Below are 15,975 nucleotides of genomic sequence, written 5' to 3' on the forward strand. Positions count from 1 at the left end.
AAACAGTAAGGAAGTAGAAATGAATGATGGAGTAGAAAGAATGTTATATTGAAACTGTTTTGGGGCATCTGGGTGGCTCAGTCCTTAAGTGTTGGACTTCGGCTCAGGTCATGATCTCGCACTCTGAGTTCGAGCCCCACATCAGGCTCTGTGCTGACAGCTCAGAGCACGGAGCTTGCTTCAGATTCTGTGTCTCCCTCTCTCTCTCCCTTCCCCCACTTGTGCTCTGTCTGTCTCTCTCTCTCTCTCTCTCTCAAAAATCAATAAATGTTAAAAAAAAAAAAAAAAGAAACTTTTTACGAAACACCAAGCAGAAATGCAACCAATGTGGACATGCAGGGAAGCTAATTCAGATGTAAAATATGCTTCTACCTATTTTAAATTTAGCCACCAATGATGGTCACATGAATCCTATCATTACCAAATTTTACAACTCTGATTTGTATGTTTTACATCTGTATTACTAAAACTTCAAAAATTATTAACATAAGGGAACTATTGTTATTGAAAATGATCACTCTCTCAAAGCTGATAGATCAATGTCTGTAATGACTCTTCAAACACTCCCTTACAACAGTTCCTTCTCTTCAGTATAGAAGAGACATGTTTCTATACTGAAGAGTATAGTATTCATTATGCTAAAATAAAATAAAATAATCCAAAACTTTCCTGAGTCTTGCTTCCTATTCAAGGTATTATATTCTCCATTTTATTTGCCAGCCTCAGAAGTACCAGATGGGGACCACGCCATGGTTTTAATGGCACTAATATAGTGACTGGGACCACAGGCACTAAAATATTAATTAATGAAATAATATCTTAAACCAGTTATGTATTCTCTGACTTCACTTCCTCACCACCACTGTTTAACCCAACCACTTATCTCCTACTCTCCTGAGGAGTTTGGGCAAGCCGGCTCTGGGACCAATCTGCCTGGGTTTGAACCTTGACTGTACCACTCCTTTGCTCTGGGACCTAATATCACTATAGCTTGATTACTTCCTTTGTAGAATGAGGACGACTGTGTGGATTCAATGATTTTTTATACATAAGCACTTACCACAATGCATGACAAAAACAAACATCCAAATGTTAGGTATTACTATTATTACTATTATTTGACTTGATCTATATTGCAGTTCTAACATTGCTGACAATATTGATGACCTTTATCATCTATATTAGGAGTAGATGAGAAGTTACCTCTAATTCTAAATTTCTAGTTGAAATCTTACAAAATTGTAAGATTTATATTATAATTTATATATTTATATATATTATATATATATATTTATATATTTATATTATTTATATTTTATATTTATATAAATATAAATATTTATATATAATATAAATATAAATAAATATATATATATATTTATTTATATATATAAATAAATATATATAATATAAATATATAAATAAATATAAATATTTATATATAATATATAAATATAAATATAAAATATATATTTTATATTTATATAATATAAATATTATTTATATTATATATATTATATATAAATATATATATTTATATATTTATATTATAATAGAACTTCAGTAATTTTATATCAGCCAGATGTTAAAATTCTTTGTTCTTTCACACCTTTCCCAGAGACAAATCCAGGAAATTCTTACCAGAGCAAGAAAATACTTCAGCAGAAGATGCAAAAAAATAGCCTCAGTCAAGATGAAAGTGGAAGCTCAAAGATTGTCCATCTCAGGCTGCTTTGCATAATTCACAAGGTTTTTATGGTATTCAAATTAGATAAGCTATGTGAACATGCTTTGCAACCATAAAGGCATTATTACTGGTTTCTTTTGTAGATAGAACATCATTAACAACTTATGAGACGTGTGAATGAAGTGGGGTGTCTACTAGACATGTCCTAATCAGCTCATGTCTGAAGCCCAAGTCTTATTCCTCCCCCTTCAACTTGCTCCTCCCCATCTTAGTAACTGGCAATACCTTTCATCCACTTGGTTCAGGCCCAAATCACAGAGTCACATTTGACTTCTTTTTCACTCACAACCATTTCACTCACTTGCCACAACCATTCATCAAAACATCTTATCGGGTCAAGGTTGAAAATTCTGAACACTTTTTGGGGCGCCTGGGTGGCTCAGTCCGTTGAGCGTCTGACTTCGGCTCAGGTCATGATCTCGTGGTCTGTGAGCCCCAGCCCCGCATTGGGCTCCGTGCTGACAGCTCAGAGCCTTGAGCCTGCTTCCAATTCTGTGTCTCCCTCTCTCTCTGCCCCTCCCCTGCTCATGTTCTGTCTCTCTGTGTCAAAAAAATAAAAAATAAAAACATTAAAATTATGAACACTTTTTACCACTTCAATCACCACCATCTAATCTCTCCCCTGACCTACTGTAATGACATTCAAACTAACCTCCTCATTTCTAGCCTTATCAACTAGAGTCTAGGTTTCCCTATAGCAACTAGAGTGATATATTTCTCTCTCTCTCTCTCTCTCTCTTTTAAATTTGAGAAAGAGAGAGCATGAGTGAGTGGAGAAAGAGGCAGAGGGAGAGAGAGAGAATCCCAAGCAGGGTCCATGCTCATCTCGGAGCCGGACATGGGGCTTGATCACACAACCCTGGGTTCGTGACCTGAGCCAAAATCAAGAGTCTGGAGCTCAACTGACTTAGCCACCTAGGTGCCCCTAGAGTTAGCCTTTCTAAAGAGTGACTTACAGGGGCGCCTGGGTGGCTCAGTCGGTTAGGCGGCCGACTTCGGCTCAGGTCATGATCTCGCGGTCCGTGAGTTCAAGCCCCGCGTCGGGCTCTGTGCTGACAGCTGAGAGCCTGGAGCCTGTTTCAGATTCTGTGTCCCCCTCTCTCTGGCCCTCCCCTGTTCTTGCTCTGTCTCTCTCTGTCTCAAAAATAAATAAACGTTAAAAAAATTTAAAAAAAAAAAAAAAAAAAAGAGTGACTTACATCATATTTTTCTCATACTCAAAACTCTCCAATGGCTCCCTCTTCATTTGAAGTTGGATATTATACTGATTCCTTGAATACTGTCTAAATCCCTTGTAAGGCTGAAGTACATCCACAAGGCATTTCTACAATTTCATGTCCTCGTGCACTTCCCCTGCCTCACCCTCTTCTAGACACAGTATCTTCTCTCTGGTCTACAAATATGTCAAATATAGGTCTTCTTGCAGAGCTTTCTGTATCTACAGCACCCTCTGCCTCTGACATTCTTCATCCAGACATCTGAATGGTAACCTCCATTCTTCGTTCAGACCGCTGTCCTAGTTTCCCTTCTTCTGAGGCTTTCCCTGAGCACCCTACCCAAAATACAGCTGGGTCAGTCTCTGTCCCCTACACTACTCCATCTCTGCTTATAGTGCTTTTCACTCCCTAATATATTTGGTGGGGGGAGGGGAAGAAAAATAAATACAAGCTTCATGAGCATAGGGACTTTGAAGTTTTGTTCACCACTGTATTCCCAGCACCTAGAATGTGTTTGGCACATAGTAAGTGTTCAGTGTATATTTCCTTAATAAAAGAATGAAGTATATTATTATATAGAATATATCATGGTTTTAAAGTGCAAAAGAATTAAGCATTATATTCCATTCAGATGTCTTCTGACAAAATATAGAGATTTTAGTGTAATATTCTTTTTTATTGCTTGAATCATACTTGACTTTCTGCCAAGAGATAAAGTTGATAAATGCCTCAAATTATCTTTCTATTATCCAAATATCTAATCATAAAGGCTCTTTCTTTAGAATCTAGGACTATAAAAGTCAAATAAGCACAGAAACCTAATATTTTGAAGAAATAATTTAAAGGTTAAAAAAAATCCTATGATTAAAAAAAAACAAAAATAACTAGGGCGCCTGGGTAGCCCAGTCAGTTAAGTGTCCTACTTCAGCTCAGGTCATGATCTCATGGTTCAGGAGCCCGGTGACGGGCTATGTGCTAACAGCTCTGAGCCTGAAGCCTGATTCAGATTCTGTGTCTCCCCTCTCTGACTCTCCCCTGCTTGTACCAGCCTCTCTCTCTCTCTCTCTTAAAAACAAAAAAACAAAAAAACAAAAACAACTAACAACGCTGTTTAAATTTTCTTTTCTTCTTGGTCATCATTGTAAAGCAACATTTGAACAAAGAATGATTATATAAACAAGCATTTCCAGGCAATTGAGAAACCAAGCCTTGCTTCTTAATGCTAATAAACCATGCAACAAATCACAAAAGTGCCAGACTAATAACAAAAGTTAGACTTCCGAGAAGTCTAAGCATGCCTAAATACTCCACAAGAGTACTTAGTCCCACAACAGCAACCACAATCTTCTGTTGTTTGCACTGTGTGTGCCCTGCCCGCTTTTCTTCCTCTCTTTCAAGTAGGCCCTAGAGAGACAGACTTGTGATGATAGGTCAGCGCCCTGGCTAGGCTGGTCTAAAACTTGCCAAGATAGCTAATGATCCATGTATGCACAGTTAGCCTCTCTTTGTCAACATTATACATTCTATCCTCTAGGCATGGTCCTGAAGGGAGCTTATGTGTTCTGTGTTTTAAGTCAAAGATGGATATGTTGTGGCACTTTAAAATCTCAGTCACCAGATGACATTTCAATTTGAGTCACTGCATCCAACTTGGCAAAAACTGTTTTAAATAGTTTCAACTGGAAAAGTTTATATTTGAACTCCAAAAATGAACAAACTGATTCACAAAGGCAGAGGCATTTTAATGGTGGATGAGTGATTTTTATTTGGTTTGTACATTCTGCTTCCAGTCTGGGAGTTTTTCCACCGGAGGGAAAAAAAAAGAACCCTGGCTGAAACAGCATTTATATGTACTTTTCTAATGAGCTCCAACAAAAAGTTGCAGCCTTTTTTCAAAACTTCACTAGCAAAGCCATTACATTAATGGCCCTAAACTTCATTCTGTTCTCCACGCCCCCTGCAGCAATGTCAGCGTGGTGACCACCGTAGGCACATCCTCCCGGGGATCTGTGTCCAGGCCACACTGGGGTGGTCGGCTCCCATCGTCTGGCAGCGAGACAGGCAGCGTCCGGAGCCTCTGAAAGGCAGACCTTTCCAGCGGGGAGCTGGCAGACAAGAAAGAGACTGCGGAGGGACTGGCCGAGCATCCCGGAGCGGCGCGGGGATTGGGGGCAAGGAAATTTCCACGTCAGCAAACCTTGTCAGGGATGCTGACTCCCAGAAGACTCCCAGCTGGAACCCCACCGGAGTCGGCGGTTCCAACACAACCCCGGCCACGCCGCCCGGAAAGATCCGCACGGCAAACCCCACCCCGCTGTCAGCACTCCCGCGACCACGCCCCGCGAAGGCGGGGGTAAGACTGAACCCGGCGCTCAGGCACAGCGCAGCGACGGGCTGCTGCGCAGACTCGGCTCTGGGAGAGGCCGGAGCCCCGCCCCCGGCGCCTATTGGCTGCCCGGCGCGCCGTGGTTTCGGTCGCCAAGGACGCGGCGTCCGTTGGTTGCCAAGATGGCGGCGGCGTCGGCTGGGCTGCTGCCGCCCCGTCTGCCGGTGCCCGGCAAGGTCGCCGCCGCCACAGCTACCGTCGCTGCTGCACGGGAACCGGGGCTGCCGCGGCCAAGCCTCCCGCGCCCGTGACGCGAGGCCTGAGAGACGGAGTGGGGGGGGGGGGGAGGGGGGCCGAGGAGGACGACGGGGCCGGGGGTGCCATGAGGGAGGCGCCGGCGGCGGGCCGGACGGCGGCGCTGAGGTGAAGGATGCTGGCCTGGAGGCCTGGAGCCCGGAGCGCGGTTGCGGCGCGCGGCACCGAGTGTTCGGACGCCCGCGACGGAGCCCCCCTTTGCCCCCGCTCGGGCCGCGAGTGCCGCCGGCCTGGCGCAGACCTGTATCCTTCCAGGAGGCGGCGAGGGCCGGGTGCGCGGAGGTGACTGGGGTGCGCGCGGGAGGGGACGGGCAAGGGTGAGCAGGGTGACGGCGGTGCGTGGAGGTGACGGGGATGGGCGGCTGGGGTGACGGCGGTGCGTGGAGGTGATGGGGATGGGCGGCTGGGATGACGGCGGTGGGGCGGCGGGGGTGACGGCCGTGCGTGGAGGTGACGGAGATGGGCGGCTGGGGTGACGGCGGCGGGGCGGCGGGTCCCCGGCCCCGCGAATGAAGCTGCGCGCGGGACGCCCCCACCCGGCTCCGACCCCACCCGGCTCCGACCGGCTCAGCCCGGCTGAGGAAGCTGTGCCGGGCCCCGCAGACGGAGGCGCGGAGCCGGGACGTGGCCTCTCTTCCCCGGGACTCGGTGCAGCCCACCTTCGGTCGAAAATTGTGAGAGTTTTGTTGTCCGAATCCGTGGGCCTATTTGACTCCTGCAGGGCACGGCAGCACAGTCAGAATTAGCCCCTGTGTCCGCGAAGGGCGCGTTGGCGGCGGTGGGGACCGTCCGCAAGCGAGCGGGGAACGGCGTGTCTCCTGTTCCAGTTGGTCCAACGTCCGGGTCGGTCGGTCTGTCTCTGTGTGTGTGTGTGTCTGTCTGTCTGTCTCTCTCTGTCTCTCTCTCTGTCTGTCTCTCACACACACACACACACACACACACACACACACACGCGGAGTATGAGTGGGGGAGGGGCAGAGAGGCAGCCCCAGAATCTGAACCAGGTTCCAGGCTCTGAGCTGCCAGCGCAGAGCGCGACGCTGGGCTCGAACTCACGAGCTGTGAGATCTTGACCTGAGCCGAAGCGGGACGCTCAACCAACTGAGCCCCCCAGGCGCCCCTACGGCGCTGGAAATACTGCTGCACCCGCCTTGCTCTTTCTTCCCTGCCCAGTCTCATACGCTACTCTTGATTACCTGCACATACTCACTCTCTCACCAACATCCTCGGTTCTTGGCAGCCCTGTTCCTCGGCCTCAACCACCCCTTAGCTACTACAGTCCGACTTCTCTGTTCCTTCCCTCGAGTAAAAAAAATGCCGTCAGAGAAGAATCACAGAACAATCCAGACTGCCACCACACAGACTACCAGTTTCCAGCTTCACCTGAACAAGAACAGGGTCCTCTGTTGTCCTCTTCACGCCTGCGCCAGGTCGACGCCTCCAGCTCTCGGCAGACTGTCCTTCCACTTCCTAAGACGGTAGCGCCACGAAGGCCCTCAGGTCCCTCCTCACACACACCGCAAATTCCCGCACTCCCAAGCACCACCCCCTGCCCCCAACCTTGGTTCAGGCTCACTGATGGGATGTCACGGTGGAAGGTGAGTCTGTTCGCCTGTGCCCTTATTTGCATAGCTTTTCTTCCCCTCAGCACCCCTGGAGTGTAAGTTATCCCGCCGCTCTTATAATTTACCTTCAACCGGTGATGCCATTCTTTCCCTGCCGCTTTATAAACACACTCAGGTCTTGACTGTCCTTCAAATTACCTAAGAGCCAAACCCCTTGATCCTAAGAACCCTTTTAACTTTATTCTAGTATCTTCTCAGTCTCTGTATTCAGCCCTCTGAAAAGAGTAATCTAAATTCGCCGTCTCTACCTTGTGTCACGCTGGGTACTACCTTCTGAAATAAACTTAAGTTAATAAAATAGAAGTATAAAGTTGTAAAAGAATACAGACAGAAAATAGAATCTCCTGGTTTTTTCATGTGTTTGAAGGTATAGGACGTTTACCTTTGGAAAGGAAAGACATTTTATTTTTCAACGTTTGTTTTGTTTTGTTTTGTTTTTTGTTTTTGTTTTTGTTTTTTTATTTTTGGGACAGAGAGAGACAGACAGAGCATGAACGGGGGAGGGGCAGAGAGAGAGGGAGACACAGAATCGGAAACAGACTCCAGGCTCCGAGCCATCAGCCCAGAGCCCGACGCGGGGCTCGAACTCACGGACCGCGAGATCGTGACCTGGCTGAAGTCGGACGCTTAACCGACTGCGCCACCCACGCGCCCCAGGAAAGACATTTTAAAGAAAAGCTACTTCAAAGATGACTCATTAGTTTAAAACTTTAGTGTAAGGAGAAATTGTGTCCGTACAATGAACTGGGGAAAATACTTCCACTATAGTACATGATTAATATCTACACTGTCTACACTACACTACAACACTAAAAACTATAATATATATGTATATATATATACATATATATACATATATATGTGTGTGTGTGTATATATATATATATATATATATATATATATATATACACACATATAATCTTGTCCTGTATGTCTGTGGAGAATTTTCTCTGAGGAAATGGTTCAGTGAGGTTCTATTAAACCATTACTATATTCTAAGCACCATGCCATACATTGCAGTTCTAGAAATGTAGAGACAGATATTTGTAGCATGTACTCAGGAAGATGTCAAATTCTCCAGTGGCTAGAAAATAGGAGAGGAACTGTGTGTGGTGGCCCCAGGCAGATGTGGGGAGTTAGCCAAGGAGGTGCTGGGCGGTGGTAATGGTATGAAGCGCCCGGTCTGTTCCGTCAGTGTCTTCATGTGTCTGCACATAGGATTCATGCAGGGAAACGTTGAAAATTGAAGCTGAACAAACAGACTGGATTATAAAATGCTTTATATAGCGGGTCTAGAGATAGAGAATTTATTGCAAATGTGACAGGGAGCTATAGAGAACAACAAAGAATGAGAAATCCAATCCAGCTTTGCATTTAGCTGGTTTTGTGGAGGTTCGTAATGAATGTAAAGCTATGCAGTCTCATTATCTGAATTCATAATACCTAAAAGTACAGTTTTTTCCCCAGGGAAAGTGAGATGTGTCTTCAGTTCTAATACTAATTCAGAATCCTTTTTACGTAAAACATTTGTTGGCCATATACTAACACTAATGTATACACATATTAATTGTTCCGCAAAAAATCATTGCATCATTAATATGAGGCTGTGATTACATCTATCAGATAGCACTGACACTCATCCACTGAAGACATGAGCCATTGTCCTTAACTTTGTGCTATCATTAGAGATATGAAAATCCATCTAGAGAAAAATTTGGAAGAAGAGCGCCAGATATTACTGCAGCAACAAAAAATATGTCGAAATCGAGCTCGTAAATATTTTGTGGAATCAAACCGGAGAAAAAAGTAAGTAATCATATTTTCTTCAGAATTGTAGAAAATCAAAGTCATTATAAATTAATTGTTTCTCTACTTTGTAGCATTTTATGAACTTAAGTCGTGACATTGTCTGTAAAACAGTGATCAAGATTTTTGTCCCTTCATAAATTTTCTTACCGTTTTTTTGCCTAAAGCACAAAGATGTTGGTATGTTGTCTAATTCCACTGACTGTGACCATAGCAGTCTTTTCTTGTCATAGAACTTCCTATAACAGTGTCATATGACTGCAAAGTGTACTGTTCTCTTTGTCTTCCGTATCATTTCATGACAAATTAAAAGATGACCAATTAGAGCCTTAGTCTCTAATGGAATGTAACTTGATTTTGTTATTCACTTCTATATAATTTTTTATATGGCTGTCTTCATTCATCCAATCAGAAAAATGGGGGAAAATATAAATAATTGTGGAAATATGATACAAAGAATATTATAAATGACTTCCATAAAAAAAATGCAGTTTTTTAGTGTAAACTAGAAGCCTAATAAAGTAAAAGTGTAAACCATCCAGTCACTGCTTCACATTTTTCAAGGTTTCTTTGAATTACTAGATTTTGGTTTTTCAGACAGGTTGGTAATAATGTTTTTGCTACCTTGTCTATATTTCCACAATACGTCAGTAGCAGCAAATCCCTAGCGTTTGTCAACTGCATCATTGGGCATGTGTTGCAAATCCCATTTGGGAAATACAAAATTGTTTACCTGTAATTTTTTTCTGGCATGGTATTTCTCTTTAGATTAACTCTTTCATTATCTGGTATAAAGTTATTTAATGAAGTTTTGTTTTGTATATTTGTCTTACTGTGGTTCCCCTACCTTTTGGCTCTGGGGACCTATAAAAGGCACGTGCCAGGTGTTCAATAAAGATGAATAGTCATATGTTGAAACAGTCATGGGCTAGATCAAATATCTAGGTTTAAATCCTCGTTCCATGAATTAGAGCAAGGTATTTAATCTCTCAGCCTCAGTTTCTTGTTTTTATGATTGGAATCAATAACATGTAACTCAAGGGATTGTTATGTAGAGCAAAAAGGTAATGTTAGAAGAGGAATAGTTGAAAACATGTGGAAAAATACGTATCACAGTGTCTGACCAGCACTGCTTCTTCCTTATTTAGTTTGTTGATTAATAATATCTGTCAATTGTGTGTTTTCTAATAATTGAGTTGCTTTGTAAAATAGCACAAAGTGACTTCCTGTTTTCTCTCATCAAATACTTTTCTCATCAAAAAAACAGTTCTGATGTAGAAAGAAGAGAAATTTTGGTTTAAAATTCTAAGAGGACATTTTCCAATATAATTTAATTATGCTTTATTTTTGTTACCTTACAGTGCTGTGTAAAGACATGTAAAAATTTCCTTTTAAACACTAATCATTTCATTTTTAAAAATTTTTAAAAATTTTGTTATTTTTTTTAATGTTTATTTATTTTTGAGACAGAGACAGAGCATGAACAGGGGAGGGGCAGAGAGAGGGAGACACAGAATCTGAAACAGGCTCTAGGCTCTGAGCTGTCAGCACAGAGCCTGACGTGGGGTTCGAACCCACGAACTGTGAGATCATGACCTGAGCCAAAGTTGGACACTTAAACGACTGAGCCACCCAGGTGCCCCAAATCATTTCATTTTTTATAAAGGGGGCCAAGTTATTTGTGCACTCCTGAATTTCAAAATGTGTCTATTATAATGGCCTTTTGGGCTTTGCTGTTATCTATTTATGTTTTACTTCATGTAAGTTTATGCTGTCTGCTCCCATCATGGTCACAGTTTCTGTCTAAAAACCATTTTTTCCTACAAGCAGAGCTGTTCTCCTTCCACTCTTAGGTAAGTTATACTTTGACATTGTCAGTGCTGTGTCCCCAGTAGTATTCAAAGAAAGTGTCCGTAGCATCAATTTTTCTTTATTTATTCCCATTCATTGCTTAAAATCACACACATTTAATTTTCTTGTTATTTACTAGTGCTTTCCTTTTCTATCTGCCAGTATTTTTCTTAAATGTTTTTATCACATTCTCAAGTTTTCCGTTCTTTTATTCAGTATCTGTAGAACGGAGTCCCCTTTCTTTTACTCCAAGACCTCCTACCTTCTGTAGATACTGCCCCCATATGTACTGGCTATCTGTAGGCCTAATGCATAAGGCCTTCCTTATGGCATTCTGGGACTTCCCCTTTTTGCTCTTGGGATTTGGAGACACAGTTTCTTATTTCCCATAGCATCCCTTTTGTTTTGTTTTATAACAGTTTGCTGGAGCACATCCTCACATAGTTTTCTATTATGCTACTATGTAGACCAAGTAATCTTAAGATACACACACACACACACACACACACACACACATACACACACACACCACAAAGAAATTAACTATTTCCTACATTTTTAAAAATTTCAATTTTGGAACTATCTTTTATCTATAACTAAAAAGGCATCTATTTACTGAAGAAGCATAACTGGTTGAGTACAAATGATTAAACATTATATCAGAAGAAAAAAATTTGTTTATTCTATTATTAAACTTTAGAAATGACGATCTGATTTAATGTGACTTCATAAGGGTAAGAAATTGAAACAGATGTTAAGAAGAGTCCAAAAGGAGCCTCAGATAGTTGTGGTTTTCTTTAAGTTTGTTTTAATTTTGTTTGGTTTGTATTTTTTTTTAATTTATTTGTTAAACTCCAAGTTAGTTAACATACAGTGTAGTATTGATTGAGGAGTAGAACCCAGTGATTCATCACTTACATATGACACCCAGCGCTCATCCCAACAAGTGCCCTTCTTAATGCCCATCACCCATTTAGCCCATCCCCCCATCCACCTCCCCTCCAGCAACCCTCAGTTTGTTCTCTGTATTTAAGTCTCTTATGGTTTGCCTCCCTCTTGTTTTTATCTTATTTTTCCTTCCCATTCTCCTATCTTCTTCTATTGTGTTTCCTAAACATATGAATGAAATCATATGAAATTTGTCATTTGCTGACTTTGGTTCCATGGATCTGTGTGTTTATTTTTATCCCAATATCATACTGTTTTGATTAGTCTAGGTTTGCAGCATAGTTTGAGATCAAGAAGTGTGATACCTCCAGCTCTGTTCTTTCTCAAGATTGTTTTAGCTCTCTGAGATCTTTTGTGGCTCCATATAAATTGTAGAATTATTCTGGTTTTATAAAATATGCCATTGGTATTTTGACAGGGATTGCATTGAATTTTTAGATTGCCTTGTGTGGTATGGACAGTCTAACAATATTAATTCTCCCAATCCATGAGCACAGAACATCTTTCTGTTTGTTTGCATCTTCTTTTTTTTTTTTTTTTAATTATTTATTGGGGGGGGGGAGCAAGCAAGCGAGGGGCAAAGAGAGGGGGCAGAGGATCCAAAGTGGGCTCTGCACTGACAGGCTGACAGCAGTGAGCCCTATGTGGGGCATGAAGTGACGAACCACAAGATCATGACCTGAGCTGAAGTCGGACGCTCAACCTCAACCGACTGAGCCACCCAGGGGCCCCTTATTTGCATCTTCTTAAGTTTCTTTCACCAGCGTCTTCCAGTTTTCAGTGTGGAGGTCTTCCATCTTCTTGGTTACATTTATTGCCAGATATCTTATTCTTTTTGATGGAATTATAAATGGAATTGTTTTCTTGATTCTCATTATTAGTGCATAGAAATGAAATGGATTTCTGAATATTGATTTTGTATCTGCAACTTTACTGAATTTATAGATTCATTCTAGCAGTCTTTTGGTGGATTCTTTAGGGTTTTCTGTATATAATATCATGTCATCTGCCAATAGTGACAGTTTTGTTTCTGTCTTTCCGATTTGAATGACTTTTTTTTTCCTTGCCTAATTGCCATGTCTGGGACTTCCAGTACTCTATTGAATACTAGTGCCACGAGTGAGCATCCTTGCCCATCCCATCCCTGTTCTTAGAGGATCACCATTATGATGTTAACGGTGGGATTGTCATATATGGCCTTTATTATGTTTAGGTACATTCTTTTCTACCCACTTCGTTGAGTGTTTTTATCATAAATAGATGTTGACTTTTGTCATGCTTTTTCTGCATCTATTGAGATGTTCATATAATTTTTATCTTTCATTTTGTTAATATGGTGAATCATTTTAATTGATTTGCAGATGTTGAACCAAGCTTGCATCCCTGGAATATATCCCAGTTGATTCTGGTGTATGACTCTTTTTTTTTTTTCTTTTTCTTTTTTAAAGTTAACTTATTTATTTTGAGAGAGAGAGAGAGAGAGAGAGAAAGACACTAGAGGGGCAGAGAGAGAATCCCAACCAGGCTTTGCACTGTCAGCGCAGAGCCCAGTGTGGGGCTTAATCTCATGAACCATTAGATCATGACTTGAGCTGAAATCAAGAGTTGGACTCTTAACCAACTGAGTCACCCAGGCGGCCGTGGTTTATGATCCTTTTAATGTATTGTTGGAATTGGTTTGCTAATATTTGTTGATTTTTACGTCTGTGTTCATCAAGAATGTTGGCCTGTAATTTCCTTTTTTTGTGATGTTCTTGTGTAGTTTTGCTCTCGGGGTAATGCTGACCTTGTAGAATTTGTTTGGAAGCTTTCCTTCCTCTTCTATTTTTTGGAAGAGTGTGAGAAGTATAGGTATTAAATCTTCTTTGAATGTTTGGTAGACAATACCAGTAAAGGCATCTGGTCCTGGACTTTTGTTTTTTGGGGGATTTTTGATTACTGATTCATTCTCCTTACTAATAATTGGTCTGTTCTGATTTTCTGTTTCTTCATGATTCAGTCTTGGAAGATTGTGTGTTCCTAAGAATTTTTTCATTTCTTCTATATTTTCCAATTTGTTGATGTATAATTGCTGCTAGTAATCTGGTATGATCCTTTGTATATCTGTGATATCAGTTGTAATTTCTCCTCTTTCATTTCTGATTGTATTTGTTTGAGTCCTCTCTCTTCTGTTCTTGGTTAGTCTAGCTAAGGATTTGTTGATTTTATCTTTTCAGAGAACCAGCTCTTAGTTTCAGTGATCTTTTCTATTGTCCTTTTAGTCTCTCTGCATTTCTTTCTCCTCTGATCTTTATTATTTTCCTTCTTCTAGTTTGGGGCTTTGTTTGTTCTTTTTCTTGTTCCTGTAGGTGTAAAGTTAGATTGACATTTTTATTGTTTTTTGAGGTAGACCTGTATTGTTATGAACTTACCGCTTAGAACCGCTTTTGCTATATATAGATTTCAGTATGTCATATTTCTGTTTTCATTTGTCTCTAGATTTTTTTTTAATTTCTTCCTTGATTTCTTCTCTTACACAGCTGCTCAGTAACATATTGTTAAACTCCACATATTTATAGTTTTCCCATTTATCTTCTTGTAATGAATTTCTAGTTTTATACTATTGTGGCTTGAAAAGATGCTTGATATGATTTCAGTCTTCTTGAATTCATTGAGACTTGTTTTGTTGTCCAATGCATGATCTATTCAAGAGAATGTTTAATGGGCACTTGAGGAGAATGTGTATGCTGCAACTTTTGGATTGAATGTTCTGTGTATATTTATTAAGTCTGTGTTGTCTAATGTGTTTTTTAAGGCTGATGTTTCCATATTGATTTTTTTTTCTGAATGATCTATTGATTTATGAAAGTGGGTATTGAAGTTTCCTACTATTATTGTATTGCTTTCATTTTCTCTCTTTAGGTCTGTTAAAATTTGCTTTATATATTTTGGTGCTTGTACATTGGGTTCCTATGTATTTATAAATTTTATGTTTTCTTGCTGGATTGACCCTTTTGTCATTATACAGTACCCTTTTTGCCTTAAATTACAGTCTTTGTTTTCAAGTCTCTTTTGTCTGATATGAGTATAGCTCCTCCATCTTTTCATTTTCATTTGCATGGAATATCTTTTCCATCCCTTTCTTTCAGTCCATGCATGCTTATTTCTGAAGTTAGTCTCTTGTAGGCAGCATGTAGATAGGTCTTGTTTTTCTTTTTTTTTTTTTTTTTTTTTTTAATCTCTTCAGTCACTGTCTTTTGATTGGTGAATTTAGGCCATTTACTTTTAAAATAATTATTGGTAAGTATACACTTATTGCCATTTTGCTCATTGTTTTATGGCAATTTTATTGTTCTTTCTTGTTTCTTTCTTCTCTTGTCTTTTGTGATCTGGCTTTCTGTAGTGTCATGTTTAGATTCCTTTCTTATTTTCTTTTGTGTATTTGTTATAAGTTTTTTCCTTGTGATTGCTGTCAGATTCACATAAAATATCGTATGTAAATAAGTCTGTTTTAAGTTGATAGCAACTTAATTTGAAGCATATTCCAAAACTTTACCTTTTTACAACACCCCCCCTAGCTTTTATATTTTCAATAACACATTTTACATCTTTTTGTCCTGTTTCCTTTAATTAATTATTGTACTTTTAATAATTTTAACTACTTTTGTCTTTTAACCTTCATGCTAGCTTTATAAGTGATTGATCTACTACCTTTGTTATATATTACCTTTTCCAGTAAGGTTTTTACTTTTCTGTGTTTTCTTATTAATTAGTGCCATTTCTTTTCAGCTGAAAGAAGACCCTTTAATGCTTCTTACAGAGCTGGTTTGGTGGCGATGAACTCCTTTAACTCCAAATCTGTCCTTCAATCCTGAGTGGTAACTTCACTGTGTAGAGAATTCTTGATTGAAAGATTCTGTTTTCTTCCAGCATCTTAAATATGTCATGCCACACCCTTCTGGCCCATAATGTTTCTGCTGGAAATTCTGCTGTGAGTTTTTGGGGTTTCCCCTTGTATGTAACAAGTTGTTTTTCTCTTGCTGCTTTTAGGATTCTCTCTTTATCCTTAACTTTTATCATTTTGATTATAATATGTCTCAGTGTGGATTTCTTTGTGTTCATCTTATTTGGAACTCTCTGGGCTTCCTGGACTTAGATGTC

At 40.5% G+C, this 15,975-nt stretch overlaps 1 protein-coding gene across 5 annotated transcripts in view; it reads left to right on the forward strand.

Annotated features, from left to right (window-relative positions):
• The first annotated feature begins 5,481 nt into the window (after positions 1 to 5,481).
• Positions 5,482 to 15,975, forward strand: part of CEP126 (centrosomal protein 126) — a 106,083-nt gene continuing 95,589 nt past the window's right edge. For all 5 annotated transcript variants that reach the window (XM_058686446.1, XM_058686445.1, XM_058686448.1 and 2 more), the window contains exons 1-2: positions 5,482 to 5,848; positions 8,917 to 9,036. In XM_058686446.1, coding sequence (XP_058542429.1) covers positions 5,721 to 5,848; positions 8,917 to 9,036 — 248 coding nt within the window. In that variant the 5' untranslated portion in view covers positions 5,482 to 5,720. The remainder of the gene's footprint in view (positions 5,849 to 8,916; positions 9,037 to 15,975) is intronic.

The sequence above is a fragment of the Neofelis nebulosa genome, chromosome 10 (assembly GCF_028018385.1).
Source record: "Neofelis nebulosa isolate mNeoNeb1 chromosome 10, mNeoNeb1.pri, whole genome shotgun sequence".
NCBI classification, from domain to species: domain Eukaryota; kingdom Metazoa; phylum Chordata; class Mammalia; order Carnivora; family Felidae; genus Neofelis; species Neofelis nebulosa.